The sequence below is a fragment of the Vipera berus genome (genome assembly GCF_964194415.1).
Source record: "Vipera berus genome assembly, chromosome: 1".
NCBI lineage: Eukaryota > Metazoa > Chordata > Lepidosauria > Squamata > Viperidae > Vipera > Vipera berus.
The window spans coordinates 77,258,899-77,279,636 of NC_138202.1; the positions used below are offsets into that span (position 1 = coordinate 77,258,899).

General features: G+C 38.4%; 1 protein-coding gene across 2 annotated transcripts in view; it reads left to right on the top strand.

Annotated features, from left to right (window-relative positions):
- The window catches only part of PHF21A (PHD finger protein 21A), a 147,472-nt gene that overhangs the window by 40,720 nt on the left and 86,014 nt on the right, over positions 1-20,738 (top strand). For both annotated transcript variants that reach the window (XM_081329270.1, XM_081329269.1), the window contains exons 2-3: positions 12,217-12,258; positions 12,915-13,071. In XM_081329270.1, coding sequence (XP_081185396.1) covers positions 13,018-13,071 — 54 coding nt within the window. In that variant the 5' untranslated portion in view covers positions 12,217-12,258; positions 12,915-13,017. The remainder of the gene's footprint in view (positions 1-12,216; positions 12,259-12,914; positions 13,072-20,738) is intronic.

The following is a 20,738-nucleotide window of genomic DNA, read 5'->3' on the forward strand; positions in this document are numbered from 1 at the left end:
ATAATGCACAGTTAATGTTATTTATAAGATGGAAGTAAAATAGGGTGTCTAATGGGACCCCCTGTAGCTCCGATGAGGAGACTTTGGGGGAAGGATGAAGGCTCGTGGGATTTGTAATAAAGTTAAATGGTAATGTCTTGTAACTGCATGTAAAAGATCAACAATAACTATAAACAAATACTTCATTATTAGAAAAACATAATATTTCCTAACTTCCTTGTATTTGATTTCTTAAATATTGTGTGTGTATGTGTGTGTATTTGTGCTTGTGTATTGTTACTAAAATACTAAAATATTAATGGAAGATTTTTTTAAAAAAAACTTATAGAAATCTCCATTACAATAGAGTCTAGTTTTCACATGCCAATAATTGTCTGAAGCAATTTTTATAGCATTCTTGATTATTGGTTTCTTTTGAAATTTTAGTCCCAAAACTGATATATAAATGCTACTTAATACTATTGGATTATTTCTGTCTCACCAGCCTTAAATCAAAGAATTTTCCTGAATATTAGTATTTAGTAAGTAGTAAGAAGCATTCTGCTGCAGAATGGGTAAGTTATGTCCTTAATAGGACTTCTTCCTGCACCTAGGCTTCTTACCATAAATTTTGTTTCTGTTTAGCATTTGTATTCTGAGTCCTTCGGGAGAAGGGCGGTATACAAATTTAATAAAAGTAAAGTAAGTAAAGTATTCTAAGCAGCAGTGTTTTTGTTTTAAGAAACGTAATGGTTCCCCATAATAACCTTTTTGTATCTTGAAGTTTTCTCAGTGCTTCTGTACACTAGTGCCCCTAGCATTGACTATGTATCAGGTGCTTTGTTGATTAGTATAGTATAGTATAGTATAGTATAGTATAGTATAGTATAGTATAGTATAGTATAGTATAGTATAGTATAGTATAGTATAGTATAGTATAGTATAGTATGGATTCTAGGCAGTTTTGTTCAAATAATTTGTTTGGGAGTTTTTTTCGGTCCTATATGTTTCATATGTCCTGCTGGGATTCCTTGGGTGACTTCCTATCTAAATTGCTTTTTACACTCCGGGACTAAATGGAGATTCCCAGTGCAGAGTTACCTATGAAAACATTACAAAGAGGATAGCATATTTCTTTCCAACTTTTCTAAGAAAGAAATAATAACTCTATAGATTGAATTACTCCTGTTACATACATAATTTGTGGTTCATTCCTATTGTGGAATATAGTATAGTTAGTACATCTGCTGCATTTAAAATAAATGAAATAATTATTCCTGTCTATATTCTAGCTCTAAAATGTGTATGATTGTTTTTCATGTTTTCTAATTATTGACCCATTGATTTTTGGAAAAAGTGCTGGCTCTTGAGCTAACTGGTATTATATTTTCCATTTAATAAAAGAAATAACATTTATGATTTAAATCCATTCCTGTTGAACTGTTATGTTGAGTTAGGGTCATTATATATGAATGCCTTGAATAGTGTACATCTGAAACATATAAATTATTTATATACATTTGGCTGTGGGCATAACAATTTCCTGAACTGGGTGTTAACCATTACAGATAGTTCTTATTTAGTGACCACAACTAGGACTAGTAAGTCAGTTGTTTAAGGAAAGTGACTGCTAAGTGAAACTGTGTCTATGCTTATTAACTTACCTCAGCTTTCCTTTGCTTTTTACAGACCTGCAAAGGTCATAAATTTGAGGATTGGTTGTAGTTACTTTTCATCACTGTTGTAACTGACTGGTCACTAAACAAGCCAGTTACTCATTTTGTTTCATAGGGTACTATGGAACAATCCTGGGCCTACTTTGTAGGAGTCTGGAAGTCTTCCACGCTAATCTCTTCATCCCTCAAAGCCTCCTCCCCTCCAGAAATCCTGAAAACCCAAGTGCAGCTAATCTGATAATGTCACAATGTTACTGGTTGATCTTTTGTAGCTCTTCAGAAGGTTGGAAGCTAAATTGTAGTTTCAAAGTGTTCATCCCAGTCACATAAGGATAATGGATTTTGGCAGGGAAGATTTTCAGTTATTTTTGGAAAAAGTGCTGGCTCTTGAGCTAAATGGGAAGACTAGTGCTAAGGCACTGAGGCAGCTGACCTCCTTTCCACCGCCTCAATGAAAGTTCACCCTGTATTCCATTGGCCATTGCTTGTGAAAAAGTCCCACTCCCCTGCATTCCCATTCCCATTCTCATTCTAGAGCAGGGGTGTCAAACTCAATTTCATTGAGGGCCGCATCAGCATTGCAGTTGCCCTCAGGGGGCCAGGTGGGTGTGGCGAGGGTGGGCGTGGCTTACTGGGTGGGCGTGGCTAGAGTGTGTATGGCCTACTGGGTGGGCGTGGCCAGCTCTACATCATTCGCATCAAGGGTGCCTATGGGGGCCCTGGCAGGAGTGGGACAGATCTGAGGGTCTCTGGCAGAAGGAGGGTCTCTGGGCCAGGGCCAAGGCAGTGGGGGCCGTTCCCTCGCGGTTTCCAGGATGGCTTCGTGGGCCGCATGAAACCACTTCGCGGGCCGGATCCGGCCCCCGGGCCTTGTGTTTGACATGTCTGTTCTAGAGGATGGAGAGGAATAATATAAGGTGGAAGTGGTATTAGACTCTAGACCAGGGGTGTCAAACTGCCGGCCCATAGGTCGATTTCATACGGAAGCCTAGCCCACCCCATTGGAACCAAAGTTGGGGGACACTTCTGCGGCCCTCCAGCAGCCTGATCTGGGTGCCAGAGGCCTTTTCCAGACCACTACTGACCACTACTGAGGTCAGAATGCTTCCGCAGCCCTCCAGTGGCCTGATCCTGGCCCCAGGCGCCTTCTCCAGGCCGCTGCCACCCGGATCTGAGGACGAGGGATGCTTCCATGGCCCTCCAGCTTCCCATTTCTGGGCAGCAGCAACCTGGAGAACTTGCACAACACCCGGATTGGGCCGCTGGAGGGCTGTGGAAGCGTCTCCAGGCCTCAGAACCAGGTGGCAGCAAGAACCACAGCAGATAGGAGACGGATCTTTTCAAGGTGAGTCCGGCATGGCAGGAAGAGAGGGGGAAGCATGCAGTATCTTAGTGGGTCAGGAAGGCCTTGGGGGCTTGTTCCATCACTAGGCCCTCCATGGCTTTCCCCACCCTGAGATACCTCATGTTCGCTTAATGAGCCGCAAGCGTCTTAACGAGCAAGGGAGTGATCTCATTTGAGGTACGAGATTCACGCCCATGAGTTTTCGAGTTACGAATGGAATGGGCAGGCTCCATTACACTTGTAACTCGAGTACTACCTATGTGAATCAGTTGCCGTGTCCGAATTTTCATCAGTGTCCAAGGGTTGTAAGTCTGAAAAATGGTAATGTCACTTTTTCCAGTGCCTTTGTAACTTTGAATCGTTACTAAGTGAACTGTTGTAAGTCGATTACCTGTACACAATCCTGGCCATTTTTCTATCCAATCTCAGGCTTCCATTTTACCCCTTCATGCTTTATTTCACAATTATTGATCGGATACACACTATTTTGTTGTGGAAGACTGCAGCATAACAAGTTGAGTCTGTTTTCCTGTAGAATGAAATTGTGATAAAGATTGGAAAGTATTATTGTTTTGTTATTATTTTGAATGTAATATATGTTTGAATTCTTCATCTATAGAAAATGTGAATTATACTTCTCATTATTGTAAGAGCAATCTGATTGCATCACTATAATTACGGCTGAAATTACAATTACGATGCACAGAATATTAACATATCAAAATAGAAGAGTTTTAGCTTTGCCGTTTCCTTGATATGTTAGTATTTTGCTTATATAGAAAAGTCTTCATTATCTGAACTCTCTTTAATAGTCTGAAATCATCCAATCAGAAATTTACCAACTTTATGAAAAGTATCTTTTTAATGTATCCCCTGATGAACTATATTGTTGTATGGATATAAAAACATTTAATATAATTTATGTTTATGTTAAAGTAATATAATTATTATTTACATTATAGGCAGACTGATTAAATTCATTTTTAAGAACTTCTATTTTAGACATTGTTGAAAATAAATTGCTTGTTTGTAAGTAATTAGTTAACGTAGGAATATGTGTGTTTTATGTTGTATTGAATGAAAATTGAAATTCATTTAAAATGCTGAAAAGATTTGTTGCTGTTTAAATTATGTTAAATATGTTGGATTCTGCACATATCAAAGAAGTAATTTTTTGTTAAGTATGATCTGACAATAATAAAAAGAAAAGCCTTTTTTTAGTTAGGGAAGAAAAGTAGAACTCGGTACTTCTTATGAACTTATTGTATGTAGCATGTGTAGTATGCTAGGGCTGAGGAAGACCCTGTCACGTCTTTGAGAAATCACAATGGAGCATTTGATTTTTCTATTCCTTTATTTAATTTCTCACCAGGCTTGCCATAGACATCCTCACAAACACATTCTAATATAGATTTTTCTAGCGTCATTATAATTTTGTCCTTATTAGATTTTTACCCTACCTTGTGTGTGTGCGTGTGTGCGTGTGTGTGTGTGTGTGTGTGTGTGTGTGTATATATATATATATATATATATATGTATATGTATATATATATATATATGTGTGTATGTATATATGTATATATATATATATATATATATATATATTTGTTTTCTGAGGTTTTCGCGGGTGTTCGTATGTGGATCTTTGGTTATTCGTCAGCTAGGTGTTTTGTTCTGGAGATGAGTGTCTTGGCTACGGAGTTGATCTGTGCTCTCACACCACTCTCACACCACCACCCAGCACAGATCAACTCCGTAGCCAAGACACTCATCTCCAGAACAAAACACCTAGCTGACGAACAACACCAAAAAACCGAACTACACACTCTCACTAATGTACTAACAGCCAATGGATTCCAAAGAAACACGATTACCAACTTAATCCGAAGAGAGACACCCACAAAAACCCAAGACAGAGAACAAGAAAATGGCAAAGCCCTCCTCCCATACTTAAAAGGGACCACAGACAGAATCAGCAAGGTCCTCCAAAAACACAACATCAAAACAGCATTCTACACAGACAGAAAAATATCCACCATCCTAAGAAACCCCAAGGACATAATTGGCTTAGAAAACCAAGGAGTATACGAAATCCCATGCACCACCTGCCCCACCACATACATCGGACAGACCAACAGAAGAATAAGTGCACGCATTGAAGAGCACAAAAACTCACTCAGAAAAGGAGAACAAACTTCATCCCTGGTCCAACACTTTGAAGCCACGGGACATGAAATTGATTTTAAAAAAACCCAAAACTATCGCCAAAATTGAACATTTTAACAACAGAATAATCAGAGAAGCCATTGAGATAGAAAAACGCCCCCACAGCATAAACAAACGAGATGATACCTCTCGCCTACCAACCATTTGGAAACCCGCCTTGATTGACAGACGAGTCCCAACCACCAAGAATGATAGACCCAAAGTCATGATAACACCACAGGACATCACCACCACACAACCATTCAAAAAGCAAATCCGAACCCACAATGATAACGAGGCACAACCACAAAACAGAAACCTAACTACAGCCGCAACATCAGCCACTTTAAACCCCTCCAAACCACACAATAAGCAAACTGACACCGACTATAAAAACATGGCACCACCATAAACACGAAGCCGAACAAAAGCAGCAGAACTCACCAGCTCAGGTCTAAGGCTGGCAGCTGAGACCAGCCCATCCACTCAAAACACACCCCCACCCAATCAGAACACACCCACCATTCAAAACACACTCCCACCCAATCAGAACACACTTACTCCCCCACCCAATCAGAGCACACCTCCACCCACAGAACACACCCCCTCTGGCAGTTTAAAAAAGAGGAACAAACAGCCACATGCTTCTCCCAGAAGAAGGAAGCAGAAGCCACCAGCCTGATGATGACGGATGGGATTCCGTCGAAACGTCGCCCCTACACCTTTAGTTCTACGCGGGGAAAAACCCGAATAACCAAAGATTATATATATATATATATATATATATATATATATATATATATATATATATATATATATATATATATATATATATATGCATACATATACACGTATGTATGTATCTGTATATATTATTCAAGGCAGTGAACACCTAATAATGCTGCCTCCCTCCTATTTTTCCCACAGCACCACCCGGAGAGATGGTTTGAGCTGAGAGAGAATACCCTAAATCACTCTGCTAGCTTTCGTGCCTAAGAGAGGCCTAGAACTCAATACAGATAGTCCTCAAGTTATGATTGTAATGGAGCAGCCCACCCATTCCATTCGTAACTCGAAAACTCATTGGAGTGAATCTTGTACCTCAAACAAGATCACTGCCTTGCTCGTTAAGACACATGTGGCTTGTTAAGGGCACATGAGGTATCTCAAGGTGGGGAATGCCATGGAGGACCTAGTGATGGAACAGGCCCCCAAGGCCTCTCCAACCTACTAAGACACCTCATTCTTCCCTCTTCCTTCCTGCTGAGCCGGACTCACCTTGCAAAAATCCTCTCTGCTGTGGTTTCTTTCCCTTTGAGGGAGAGGAGAGTCAGCTTGGAAATGCTTTTTGCACTGACAGTGGAAGCTCCTGGGTGCTGTAATATTGTGCAAGTTCAAAAGAAATCATGGCCCCCAGAAACATCCATTCTAGGAGGGGAGTGTTTGCTTCGTTTGCTTGCCTATGGGGCAAAGCGTAGAATCGGAATCGGCTGAGTGCAGGAATGTGGCCCAGGTACGTTGCTGGCTCGTGTGCACCGGCCTTAGTTTGAGAGCAGGAATGAAGCCTTCAACTGAGCGGGGAGGCATTGTGGGGCAAGTCACCTTGCACCTGCCTCTAAGCTGCTCGCGGCAGCAGCCATCTGAGCAGCCACAATCTCCCCAGCCAGCATGCCCGACCTACTCCTTGCCTGACCTTGCCCAAATCCTGACTGCATTTGTCCTTGTCGTCCTCCCAACTCAAGCGGTGGCAGCAGCTTGTTTTTCCACTCTGTCCGAAAGGAAGAAACCAGAGACACAGAGCAGGATTGCTCTCAAGAAGACATGGATGTGCTGTGCACACTGGCTTTATTGACAGGAAATGGGGTAGTTGAAAATGGCTGTGTTTTCAAGCATTGCATTTGCACACAGAAGGAGCTCCCCATCTCCCTAAGGTCTCCGTTCAGATAAAAGTGTTCCAGTGGTGGGGAGGAGTTGGAGGGAGCAGGAGACAGGCACAGAGTTATCACTGAAAATGAAAGTTTCTGGGGTCCGTGATGTCGAGATAGTTCAGGTACCCCATTTTCTATAAAAGAGAGTGCCTGAACTTGCGTGATATTACGGCATCCAGGAGCTTCCATTGACTCTCTGTCACAAGGCAGAAATCGTGGCAGGGAGGAGACAGATCTTCTCAAGGTGAGTCCGTGCGGCAGTAAGGGAGGGGGAAGCAGTTGTGGGGAACATGGGGGATAGAGTTGCAGAACCTCGGCAGTCATTCGTAAGGGCGAACTGCTGTGGTGGTGCTGCAATATTAGTAATTTTGGGATTTTTCTAGGGGACGCTTATTGTGTTAATTTCGAATGAGCGTTAAATGAACCCTCTTAACTCGGGGATTAACTGTAGTCCACTGGCTGCTAGGCCAATAGCTTACCCACTAATGAAATAATCTTCATTTAGAGACCAACATTGAAATTGACAAAATGAAGCCGTTTCTAAGTCAAACCATAATTGTACTTACTTGTTTTACAAACTTGTGAAGGTCATAAACACAAGCATTGGTTGTAAAATTAGTTTTTCACCACTGCCATAACTGTGAACGGTCTGTAAACGAGGTAGTTGTAAAGAAGGATATCTGTACTCCAAACTGGCTCTTTTCATAGTTAGAATTTAGATACATTTAGATATATTTATTTATTGTTAATTTATTATGAGAATTTAGAATCGGAATACATATATCACATTTAAGAGAAATTGTCATGCTATGTTTTGTATTAAATTAAGTACTATAAAAGGTATTAAAAGAGAGAGAAGTTGTATTTTTTTATTCCTGTGGCTCCCTAAAGCTCAGAAATAACAGAAATTGCTTGAAGAAATAGTAAATACTTTGAAGATATTAGGGATTCAATTCCTTTTTTATGTCCCCTCCCTCCATAATTATGGAATACTTTATTCCTATATACAGCCTCTACCTTTCATCTGTTAAATAACTTGTACATATTCTCCATTTCATGGGTTACAGTATGAAATTAAAGTTTACTTTTTTAATTTGTAAGTAATTACCTGTATTTTGAAGCAATATGCTTTATAAATCATTTAATATTGTAACATATTTATTGGAGCTTTCTAATAGGAAATATAATATATGAAGTTATTAAATTTCACTCTACTTTTTTGTGTGTACTAAGAATTTAGTGTGAGTGTGTACTAAGATGATAATTCAGTGTGAGTGTGGAATCAGGATAAGATCATAAATTGTGCAGGAAGTTATGTGACTCTTGGAAGAGCTGGATTTGTTTTTCAGTCTAACTTAATTCAAAAATTTTCTTATGTTTTTGTAATTTGAAAATATGACAATCAAATTTGCACAATTTAATCTTCTAGCATAGAATGGATAGTGATGATATAATCCATCTTTAGATGTATGTGTAATGTCATTTATTGAATTTCAGTTAAAAATTTAGCTTTTCAAATATTTCCCGGTTTGATGTTTTGTTCCTTTTCATATTTGTACTAGTGTTTTCGAAATCTGACTTACAGGGGTGTAGAACTTCAATTGCAAGAAGATTTTAAGGAATAAAGAGGAAAAAGAAGTATTCCTAGAACTGTTTAGGTGGTTATTATTCAAACAACAACAACAACAACAACAAAATGGCAGCCTTACTAGGAACTGCTTCTATCCTCCGACGATATCTGTAATACCATCAAACATCCACATCTGCCTATCCCAAGTCCTTGGTAGGACTCGATAGGTAGACAAAAATGCCAAATCCAGTCTGAACATCTGGCTGACTGTGTGATGATCCATAAAATTATAATAATGATGATGATGATGATGATGATGATGATGATGATGATGATGTTGTTGTTGGAAGGGACCTTGGAGGTCATCTAGTCCAGCCCCCTATACCATTTCAGAGAAATGAATGTCCAGTCTCTTCTTAAAAACTTCCAGTGTTGGAGCATTCACCACTTCTGGAGGCAGGTTGTTCCACTGATTAATTGTTCTAACTGTCAGGAAGTTTCTCCTTTGTTCTAGGTTGCTTCTCTCTTTGGTTAGTTTCCATCCGTTGCTTCTTGTCCTGCCTTTGGGCACTTTGGAGAATAGCTTAACTCCCTCATGGCCAACCCTCGTCCTTCTTTTCATTAAACTAGACATAACCCAATTCCAGCAACTGTTCCTTGTAGGTTTTAGCCTCCAGTCCTCTAATCATATTTGTTGCTCTTCTCTGTACTCTTTCTAGAGTTTCAACATCTTTTTTTACATAGTGGTGACCTAAACTGGATACAGTAATCCAAGTGTGGCCTTACCAAGGCATTGTAAAGTGGTATTAACACTTCATGTGATCTTAATTCTGTCCCTCTATTAATGCAGCCTAGCACTGTGTTGGTTTTTTTGGCAGCTGCAGCACACTGCTGGCTCATATTTAAGTGTGTGTCAACTAGGACTCTGAGATCCCTCTCACAGTTACTACTATTGAGCAAGGTACCTCCTAAACTATACCTGTGCATTTGGTTTTTCTTGCCTAAATGTAGAACCTTACTATTTTCACCATTGATTTTCATTTTGTTAGATAGCGGCCGATGTTCAAGTCTGTCAAGATCCTTCTGTATTTTAAGCCTGTCTTCTGGAGTGTTGTCTATTCAAAATAGGCCCAGAATTTAAATTGTATGCCTCACAAAAACTAAATACCTTTATTAATTGCTTAGATCTTGGCTAAAATTACAGCAAGCGGGATGTTGGTCAAACTGCATATAACCCCTAGTAGGACCCAGGCTTGCTGATGCATTCTGGATAATCAAGAAAGCCAAAGAATAATGGTCTATGTGTTTCATTGATTATAGAAACACTTTGACTGTGTTGACCGTATCAAGCTGTAGAATATGCTTAGGAAAATCGGAATTCCAAAATTTCTCATTATACTTATGCAAAAGCTATTTATAGGACAAGAAGCCATATAGCAAAATGTGTTGTCTCCAGGTCAGGAAGTAGTAAGACAAGGCTGGCCCCAGTCAACCAGTATGATGGATATACAGGGAGTGCAGAATTATTAGGCAAATGAGTATTTTGACCACATCATCCTCTTTATGCATGTTGTCTTACTCCAAGCTGTATAGGCTCGAAAGCCTACTACCAATTAAGCATATTAGGTGATGTGCATCTCTGTAATGAGAAGGGGTGTGGTCTAATGACATCAACACCCTGTATCAGGTGTGCATAATTATTAGGCAACTTCCTTTCCTTTGGCAAAATGGGTCAAAAGAAGGACTTGACAGGCTCAGAAAAGTCAAAAATAGTGAGATATCTTGCAGAGGGATGCAGCACTCTTAAAATTGCAAAGCTTCTGAAGCGTGATCATCGAACAATCAAGCGTTTCATTCAAAATAGTCAACAGGGTCGCAAGAAGCGTGTGGAGAAACCAAGGCGCAAAATAACTGCCCATGAACTGAGAAAAGTCAAGCGTGCAGCTGCCAAGATGCCACTTGCCACCAGTTTGGCCATATTTCAGAGCTGCAACATCACTGGAGTGCCCAAAAGCACAAGGTGTGCAATACTCAGAGACATGGCCAAGGTAAGAAAGGCTGAAAGACGACCACCACTGAACAAGACACACAAGCTGAAACATCAAGACTGGGCCAAGAAATATCTCAAGACTGATTTTTCTAAGGTTTTATGGACTGATGAAATGAGAGTGAGTCTTGATGGGCCAGATGGATGGGCCCGTGGCTGGATTGGTAAAGGGCAGAGAGCTCCAGTCCGACTCAGACGCCAGCAAGGTGGAGGTGGAGTACTGGTTTGGGCTGGTATCATCAAAGATGAGCTTGTGGGGCCTTTTCGGGTTGAGGATGGAGTCAAGCTCAACTCCCAGTCCTACTGCCAGTTTCTGGAAGACAAGCAGTGGTACAGGAAGAAGTCTGCATCCTTCACGAAAAACATGATTTTCATGCAGGACAATGCTCCATCACACGCGTCCAAGTACTCCACAGCGTGGCTGGCAAGAAAGGGTATAAAAGAAGGAAATCTAATGACATGGCCTCCTTGTTCACCTGATCTGAACCCCATTGAGAACCTGTGGTCCATCATCAAATGTGAGATTTACAAGGAGGGAAAACAGTACACCTCTCTGAACAGTGTCTGGGAGGCTGTGGTTGCTGCTGCACGCAATGTTGATGGTGAACAGATCAAAACACTGACAGAATCCATGGATGGCAGGCTTTTGAGTGTCCTTGCAAAGAAAGGTGGCTATATTGGTCACTGATTTGTTTTTGTTATGTTTTTGAATGTCAGAAATGTATATTTGTGAATGTTGAGATGTTATATTGATTTCACTGGTAAAAATAAATAATTGAAATGGGTATATATTTGTTTTTTGTTAAGTTGCCTAATAATTATGCACAGTAATAGTCACCTGCACACACAGATATCCCCCTAAAATAGCTATAACTAAAAACAAACTAAAAACTACTTCCAAAAATATTCAGCTTTGATATTAATGAGTTTTTTGGGTTCATTGAGAACATGGTTGTTGTTCAATAATAAAATTAATCCTCAAAAATACAACTTGCCTAATAATTCTGCACTCCCTGTATAGAGAGGATAGCGGGGTTGGAAGAAGACATGGATGGTTTTAAAATCGGAGAAAGAAACGTCAATAATTGTCACTATGCTATTGATACTACTCTGGTAGCTGAAAATGCAAATGACAATCCCACAAATATTTAATTCATTAATTTATTCTGGTTTGGAATTTGGCTTTGCTTTAGGTGCTTTCAGTAGGCAAAAGGGAATAAGGACTGAATTCTGTTTAAAATACTTGTCCATTTGAAAAAAGAATTTTACTCCTATTCTGGTACAGCAAAGTTCTCAAAGGTACTTTGCCAACTTTCTTACAATTCTAAGTTTCCTTCCTCTCTTTACTTAATATATATTATTATAATTGCATAAATGGTATTTTGGACAGTTGTCTCCTAATTGTATTTTTATTTAAAAGTTAGTATTAGATATATTGTTAACGGATATTCCTCTCTCTCTTGTAGGGGGACTAGAGAGCTGAAGAGGATACTTGTTTAGCAAAGTTGGTAAGCTGCTTTACTGTTTTGCAGTTTATACACAAATGAATTTAGTTTGTTCACTTTTTAGCTGACATCAATTATATAAAATATATTGTGTGAAATATTTATTACAGAACATAATGTTATCAGAAGGGGATCTTAAAGCACCGGTATAAACTTGACATATTACACTTGAAAAGGTGGCAAAAAAGATCTACATTCAGAATTATTTAATTGTAGTTTTTAATAGTTATTTTATGGCTATTAGAATGGCTCTGAAAATAAAATGTTACAGATCTTTTTTAAATTAATTATTGGAAGTAATGGTTTGGTTTCTCAGTATTATCTTATTTTCATTTAATAAGTTATTTTGCTTAATAATATTTATTATTATTAATAATGAATATTTAGTATTTGTCACTTGAATAGAAGATTTTAGGAATATACATTCTCAGTTTTATGGACATTTATTATGAAATACATTACATCAAACTTAGGACAGTATCAGATAAGTGTATAGCTCTTTTTTTGTGTTTTGTAGAACAATTATGCTGCAAAGTTGTTGAAAGTCTTGAGATTAAAAAAATAGGATTATATGCTTGTGTGTCTTAATCTCATGACTAGTTGTATGAATAGGACTTTACGATTTTTTCCTTTTCTTTTATTAAAACACTTTTTTATAGGAATACTGTAAAGAGCAAGCTTTTTCTTTTCATTAAAAGAAGTGTCTGGAAGGTGTGGGGATTTGGTAACCTCAACAGCTCAAGAAAGTGGAGAAGGCAGAGAATGGAGTTGCAGACTCTACAGGAGGCTCTGAAAGTAGAAATTCAGGTTCACCAGGTAAATAACTTTTTTTCCTTTTGTTTCACTTGCAAAACGTACTAGAAACAGTTCTGATTTCAGGAGATCAGGCTAAAAAATAGTACTTTCTTGCTAAATTTTGGAACATTTCTAAAATCAGCACTATGATTAGTGTTCGTCTGTTTTTGTTTCTGATGTTTCTGGGACTCAAAGAAGTATTCATTAGTCTTCCATAAAATACATGCTTCACATACACGTACATATGAAAATTAAAACTGAAATTAATTAAAAGTCTTAGAAGACAGAGGCAAAAACATAGAAATAAAACAAAAATAAATTTAGTTCATGGGCTCTTTTTAACATTTTTTTAGTATTGCACCAGTTTTTTTTCTCAGCCAGCTGAGTTCTTTACCTTTTTCTCAACTTTCTGAAACCATGTATGTTACTAAACTATTTCCTTGTTTTCAGCTCATAAATTATGGTTATTAAACCTGAGTTCAATATATCCGGTTCTTACTTACAGTCCATGCAACATTAAAAACAGAAAAAATGAAACTGAATTACAAAATCTGAACCTTAAAACTTTCTGAAATGGTTTATAAAATGTACGTTCCAAGCAGCATGTATCATCGTTGGCATCCTTCAGTCTCGAGAGACTATGGTATCGTGCTCTGGAAAGAGGTCATAAAGCAGCATCTAGTGTGGCTAAAAAGGCCAATTTGAGAGTGGCAGTCCCTTCCACACTGAGGACAGATACAGTCTGTCCCCTGTTCAGTCCCCAGGTTTCACTGGTTCTGGGACTGCCTCTGCCTCAGCCTGCCGCACAAGTGTCTCTTCGAATTAGAGAAGGCCATGCCGTGTCTTTAGCCTCCAGGCTGAATGATCAGAGGTCAAGGTTTCCCAGCTGTTAATGTCCATTCCCAAGGCCTTTAGATCCCTCTTGCAGATATCCTTATATCGCAGTTCTGGTCTCCCTCTGGGGCACTTTCCCTGCACTAGTTCTCCATACAGGAGATCTTTCGGAATCCGACCATCAGCCATTCTCACGACATGCCCAAGCCAGCGTAGACGTCGCTGTTTCAATAGTGTATACACGTTCCAGGACTGCGCTATTTGGAACTTTGTCATGCCAGGCAATGCCAAGAATACCTCGGAGACAGCGCATATGAAAGGTGTTCAGCTTTCTCTCCTGCCTTGCATAAAGGGTCCAAGACTCACTACAGTACAACAGTGTGCTCAAGACGCAGGCTCTATAGAGTGGAGGTCGCCCAACCCCCGACCTCCACTGCCACCACTGCCTGCGCCCGCTGCTGGCCTCCGTGCCCTGCCGAGGGTGCAGCTACAGCAAGTACTGCGGCCCTGGCTGTGCCCAGCTTGTGTGGAGCAGCTGCCACCAGGCAGAATGTGCAGCATGTATACAGATATTGCAAGGCATGTCTTTTTTTTGTCTTACTGTTTTCCTTACAAAGCTGTAAGGACATAATACTATGATTTTAACATTTGTTTTGTCTACAAGGTACAGTAATTTGGCTTTGAATTGAAAGACATCGCCCCGATCTCTGCTATCAAGATTTTAAGTGGTAGAACTTTAAAGAATTTCTTTTTCAGCATTGTTCATTTGAATTCTTGGCGAAGGGCTAATATTCACTAAAGTGATTCCAGCTTCTGCTGGTAACCAAAGGTGAACAGAAGTTACCCCTGGGCTAATACTTGAAAGCTAGTGAATAAATAGCTTGCATATTCAGGAGGTTCCTTTTAGTCTTGTGTTAAGTTTCCAGTAGGTTAATAACTTTTGCGTATTTATTTCTAAGTTACCTGCCTTTTAAGATGGCCATCGGCCTTTTAACTCCAGACATTTTAGACACTACCAATTGTCTAGATTATTTCCAACTGACTTTTTCAAACTTTATAGTTCCTTGATAGCGGACCTATAATGAGGAAAGTTAGGGAGACTACAATCTTATTCTTTAAAAACTTTTCAGTGTAGAAAATTGAGTTTGATATCATCAGTTATTTTGAAGATAAAGTAGCTATACCCCAAAACCTCATTCTACACATGCTACCAAAATTAATTGGCAAATAATTCTAAAATTTTATGGCAGAGTAGTTAGGAAACAGCCTCTTTAAAGAAGGTGCTTTTTTCATCTGTGTATTTATGCCTTAAAGTTAGTTGACACCTGGTGACTGTATGGACAGTTTTCTAAGCAACATTTTTGTAAGTAGCTTGCCATTGCCTTGCGAGAACTAAGAGAAGTTCTATCCTAAAGCAGGACTAGAACTCAATTCCCTTCACTTCTAGTCCAGTGCTTTGCCATTAGCTTAAACAAGCTCTTTTGGAAGAATTAGGAATTTAAAAAGTTAAAAAATATCCCAGATTGCATGTACTTGACATTTAGGATTATAGATAAACTTAACGTTCAAAAATAGCTTTAAATTTATCCACTTAACTTTTAAAATGATGACGAAATGTATATTTTAATAAATACATGCACACAAGATGTATCATAAAACTTAGTAACTGATTCAGACAACTTGAGTTTGTTAGGCACTGATGGCAAAAGTATGCTGTCTGCTAAGACAGTAATACCTTTCTTCCAGATTTTTCTGAAATACAGGTTAGACAGTTGCCAGTTGAAGAATTTTTGTTTATCCACAAATGTTTAACTTGTGGTTTGTTTGACTTTGTTCTGATCTTGTCCACTTTACTCTTTCACTCTTATCCTTGGAATGTCACATAATTCTGAATGCCACCATCAACTTGGAAAAAGTAGACTATTCATACCTCTTGAGGTGTAGTGTACCTCTTGATATGTGGCTTATGGGAATTGGAGAATTTCTTTAATAGTTTCTTTTGAACCTGGGATCATTGTTTCCACAAGGTGGTGCTAGGGGACTATTACTCTGTATTTTAACACTATTTTGATATATAAAGTAGGCCTGTATTTTGTCTCCCATAATATTTAAGAACATTGTGCAATCTTTCAGGTCATCCAGTGATTTGGGATGATATGCTATCATTATGCTAAATAATATCTAGCTCTTGATTTCATGTGAGTTAGTAAATCTGTATCTCTGTATATCAATATCTTATTTAAGGAAAACTGAATAAGAGCCGTTGCACTGTATCCACGAAAAAACTAGAATTGCCAGTAAGAAATTCATCAAATTGAATCCGCTATGGTCAGTGTGCCATTTGTGGTCCTCCCAATAGTTGGCATTTGGGCAGAATAAACTTCTGCAATACACTTTATACAGAGCTCTCTACAAAGATATCTTAAACTAATTGTTAGGCTTTTGAGTAAAAAAAACTACATTGCCCAATCAGTATCCAGAAAATGCTTTAGAAGTGGATTGCCTTAAAGGAGGCATGCATATCAGAAAAATTGTACATAGGATGAAAAAGTTTTGTTAGATGTTTTCTTGAAAATAATTTTGATGGCCATTTTCATGGTCAAATATGGCTTGATTTACTTTTTGGAAAATTGTTCCAGCTCTTAAAATTTTATTATAGCCAAATTTAATTGTACAGTGCATTCAGACCCCCTTCGCTTTTGTCAATTTTTTAAATAAAAGATCTTAAAAAGAAAAAAAAACTAAAATATAACATTGGCATAAGTATTCAGACCTTTTGCAACAACACTTGAGATTTAGCTCCAGTGCCCACTATTTCTCTTGATCATTGCTGATATTTCTATACCTTGATTTGAGTCCACCTGTGGTAAATTAAATTGACTGGACATGATTTGGAAAGGCACACACCTCTCTATAGAAGGCCTCACAGCTGACAATGCATACTGTAGCAGAGCAAAAGCCATGAGGTCAAAGGAACTGCCTGCAGAGCTCAGAGACAGGATTATTGCAAGGCACAGATCTCGGGGAAACTGCAATAAAGTTTCTGCTGCACTGAAGGTTCCTAAAAGCACAGTGGCCTCCATAATTCTCAAACAGAAGGAATTTGGCACAACCAGGACACTTCTAAGAGGTAGTTGCCTGGTCAAACTGACCAATTGGAGGAGAATGGCCATAGTAAGAGAGGTGACCAAGAAGCCAATAGTCGCACTGACTGAGCTTCAGAGATCCTGCGTGGAGATGGGACAGAGTTCCAGAAGGACAAGCATCACTGCAGCCCTTCACCGATCTGGGTTTTATGGTAGAGTGACTAGACAGAAGCCTTTCCTCAGTGCAATACACAGGAAAGCCCACTTGGTGTTTGCAAAAAACCACCTGAAGGACTCTCAGACTGTGAGGAACAAGATTCTCTGGTCCAATGAAACCAAGATCGAACTGTTTGGCCTCAGTTCTAAACATTATGTCTGGTGGAAACCAAGCACCACTCATCATGCCCAACATATTCCCAAAAGTAACGGATGGTGGTGGCAGCATCATGCTGTGGGGGTGTTTTTCAGCAGCAAGGACTGGGAGACTGGTCAGGGTTGAAGGAAAGGTGAATGGAGCAAAGTACAGGGATATCCTCAATGAAAAGCTGTTACACAGCACTCAGGACCTGAGACTGGGCCAAAGGTTCACTCTCCAACATGACAACGGTCCTAAGCGCACGGCCAAGACAACACAGGAGTGGCTTAGGGACAACTCTGTGAATGTCCTAGAGTGGCCCAACCAGAGCCCTGACTTGAAACCTATTGAAGATCTCTGAGGGACCTGAAAATGGCTGTCCACTGACGGTTGCCATTCAACCTGACTGAGCTGGAGAGGATTTGCAAGGAATAATGAAGAATGGCAGAAAAGCCCCAAATCCAGGTATTCAAAGCTTGTCATGTCATACCCCAAAAGACTTGAGGCTGTAATTGCTGCCCAAAGTGGTTCAACAAAATACTGAGTGAAGGGTCTGAATACTTATGCCAATGTGATATTTCAGTTTTTCTTTTTAATACATTTACAGACATTTGTAAAATTCTGTTTTCACTTTGTCATTATAGGGTACTGAGTGTACATTAATGAGAAAAGAATGAATTTCAACAACTGTAGAATCAGGTTGCAGCATAACAAAATTGACAGAATTGAAAGATGTAGGTAAAACCATAGGAGCACATCCGTATCTTTTTTTAGCAGAAGTAAGCTGAAAAACATCCTGTGGAAGTAGAACCGACATAAATTTAAGTTAAAGAGAAACAATAATTTTTAGAGTGTAATGATACAAAGTTCATAAATTAAATCAATATTTAGTTACCACATGCATAAAGAGTGCAAGAGAATTGTTATACAAAACATGCTTGTAGCTATAGTCAGCCATACATTTCAAATAATTTTTAAGCATCCTTTGTTGTGTTTTATTTTTTTACTTATGTATATTTTGTTTCAAACCGTAGACAAACATTCAGATGACTGATAACAGACTCTTCCAGGCAGGAGTGATAATTTCTTTGCCTAGTGATTAGCATGGATAGTTCTGAGCTCAAAAAGATATGATTAAAATATTTAGGAACTTGCAAATCCTCATTGAAGCTGCTGGAATTCATATGAAGTATCCTTTTCAATTTCCTAAAGCACTTGCATCTTTCCCCAGGCTCGTGTAATTACTTCAGAAGGTACTCATGGTTGTTTTCCCATGTGTGAATGGACAGTTACAGTCTTTTGCTGAGGAAAAAAGTGGATATGGTTGTGACATGGAGAGAATGCCATGGACAACATCTGAAGTAACTATATGAATATGCTTCTGAAAAGGCTGCTTCAGCAGTTCAGAAAGAGAGGCTTTGACATTCTTCTTTACTTTCTGGAACACCTCTTTTGAGGACTTACAACCCTAACATTTTTTTCGTTTGATAATTAATTGTACCGGATGCTGAAGCAGCTAAAACTTCGCTATCTAGAGTATTATACTTTTGACATATAAAATGTCTCATCTAATATCTCAAAGTTATTTTTGTCTAGCTGAGATTTTTAGGGCTTTCAAAGTTTTGCAACTTGCTCACTTTTAAAAAACTAGCAAGTTTCCTTATGTTTTGGCAGACTTATGACAGTAGTATGTAAGGAGTAATAGTTGTTACAGAGAATGCCCATATTTTAATTATTTTTGTATCAGAAAAAGCAATAATAAAACAACAATTTTATCCGTTGAAATGACTTTAACTTGTTTATAGCATCTTGGAGTGACCTTACAATTATAGAAGATCAATGGTGGTTTGTTAAATCTTAGGCAATTACATCTTTTGGAAGCTCAAATCAGCATGGCCAATGATGAGAAATATTGGAAATTATAATTCAGCTGTAATTTCAAGTTTATCTTTCAGCATACTTTTAATTTAGATGTTAAATCAGGAAATTTTGAGACGAATTTTCCTTTGGAATTGAGTGTTAGGAGTGACAAAATTTTAAAGTGTCATTTTAAAAATTTGTTTATTCTAGATATTTTTCACTATCTTTGCTTATGCCACAAAATCTGAGAAAATAATGGAGTCATAGGCATCATTTTAATATTTTACTCTTTCGAAGTTTGCACTGAGCAATACTCCACTTGCTTTATGTCACATGTTTTTTCCTTTTAACATTTATTCTTTGCAGGAGGTTACATGTCACCTTGTACTTTTCTAACAGTATTTGCATGTCTTAATATTTCTCCATTTTCCTATAAGTACACAAAGTACACAATTTAAGTACACAAATTAATCAACTCCTCTAATTTTTTATCATAACTTTCAATCATTCATTCTTTTTTATATCAAACTTAGTTACTTTTGTGTTTTAATATATTAATTTTCAGATATTTTTTGTTGCATGCTACAATATTATTATTATAACAATGTGAAATCACAGTTGCCAATTATTTAACTGATGTTGGCTTTCATACATATTGAGTTCTACTCAAGAATCTAGGATGCTGTAATATATTACTACAGTATATTTTTGGATCCAAGCAGTGTGGCTTTTTGTAATTGATGAAAATTTTGTTAATGCTTAGATTCTCTAAATGCCATCCAAGATTTTTTGGCATGACACCCTGTGTGCTGGTAACCACTGGGACCACCATAGTTGGTTTATGCCAGGGGTAGGCAAACCTGGCTCTTTTATGACTCATGGACAAGTCATAAAAGAGCCAAGGTTGCCTTCCCCTGGTTTATGCTATAATTTTTCAACTTCTATTTTCAGATTTTGGCACTTCTCCAGTTCATTGTCTTCTACGGATAGTCCTCAATTTACAACCATTCATTTAGTGACTGTTTAAAGTTAAAGTGGCACTGAAAAAAGTGACTTATGTCCGGTTTTCACTTATGTCCGTTGCAACCTCCCCACAGTCACATTATCAAAATTCGGACAATTGGCAACTGGCGTGTATTTATGACAGTTGCAGTGTCCTGGGAGTATATGATTGCCATTTGTAACCTTCCCGTCTGGTTTCCTCCAAGCAAAGTCAATGGGGAAAGTGAGCATGATTCACTTAACAGCTGCAATGATTCATTTAACAACTGTGGCAAAGAAGGTCATAAAATGGGGTGCAACGGACTTAATAACTCTTGTTAGCAAAATAAATTTTGGGCTCAATTGTGGTCGTAAGTCAAGGACTACCTGTATTTTACTGTCACCTGATATTGCCATAACAATTATCCACACTGTCTTCTTTTCAACCACAATTAAGTCTGATGTGAGGACTTAACTTAAACCAGTCAGAAGTCCTACAGCACTTTAATTTGCTCACTTTCAATTACTTTTTCTATGTTTCTTTTCTTTTTTATGTTCCTACTAGTTTTTCA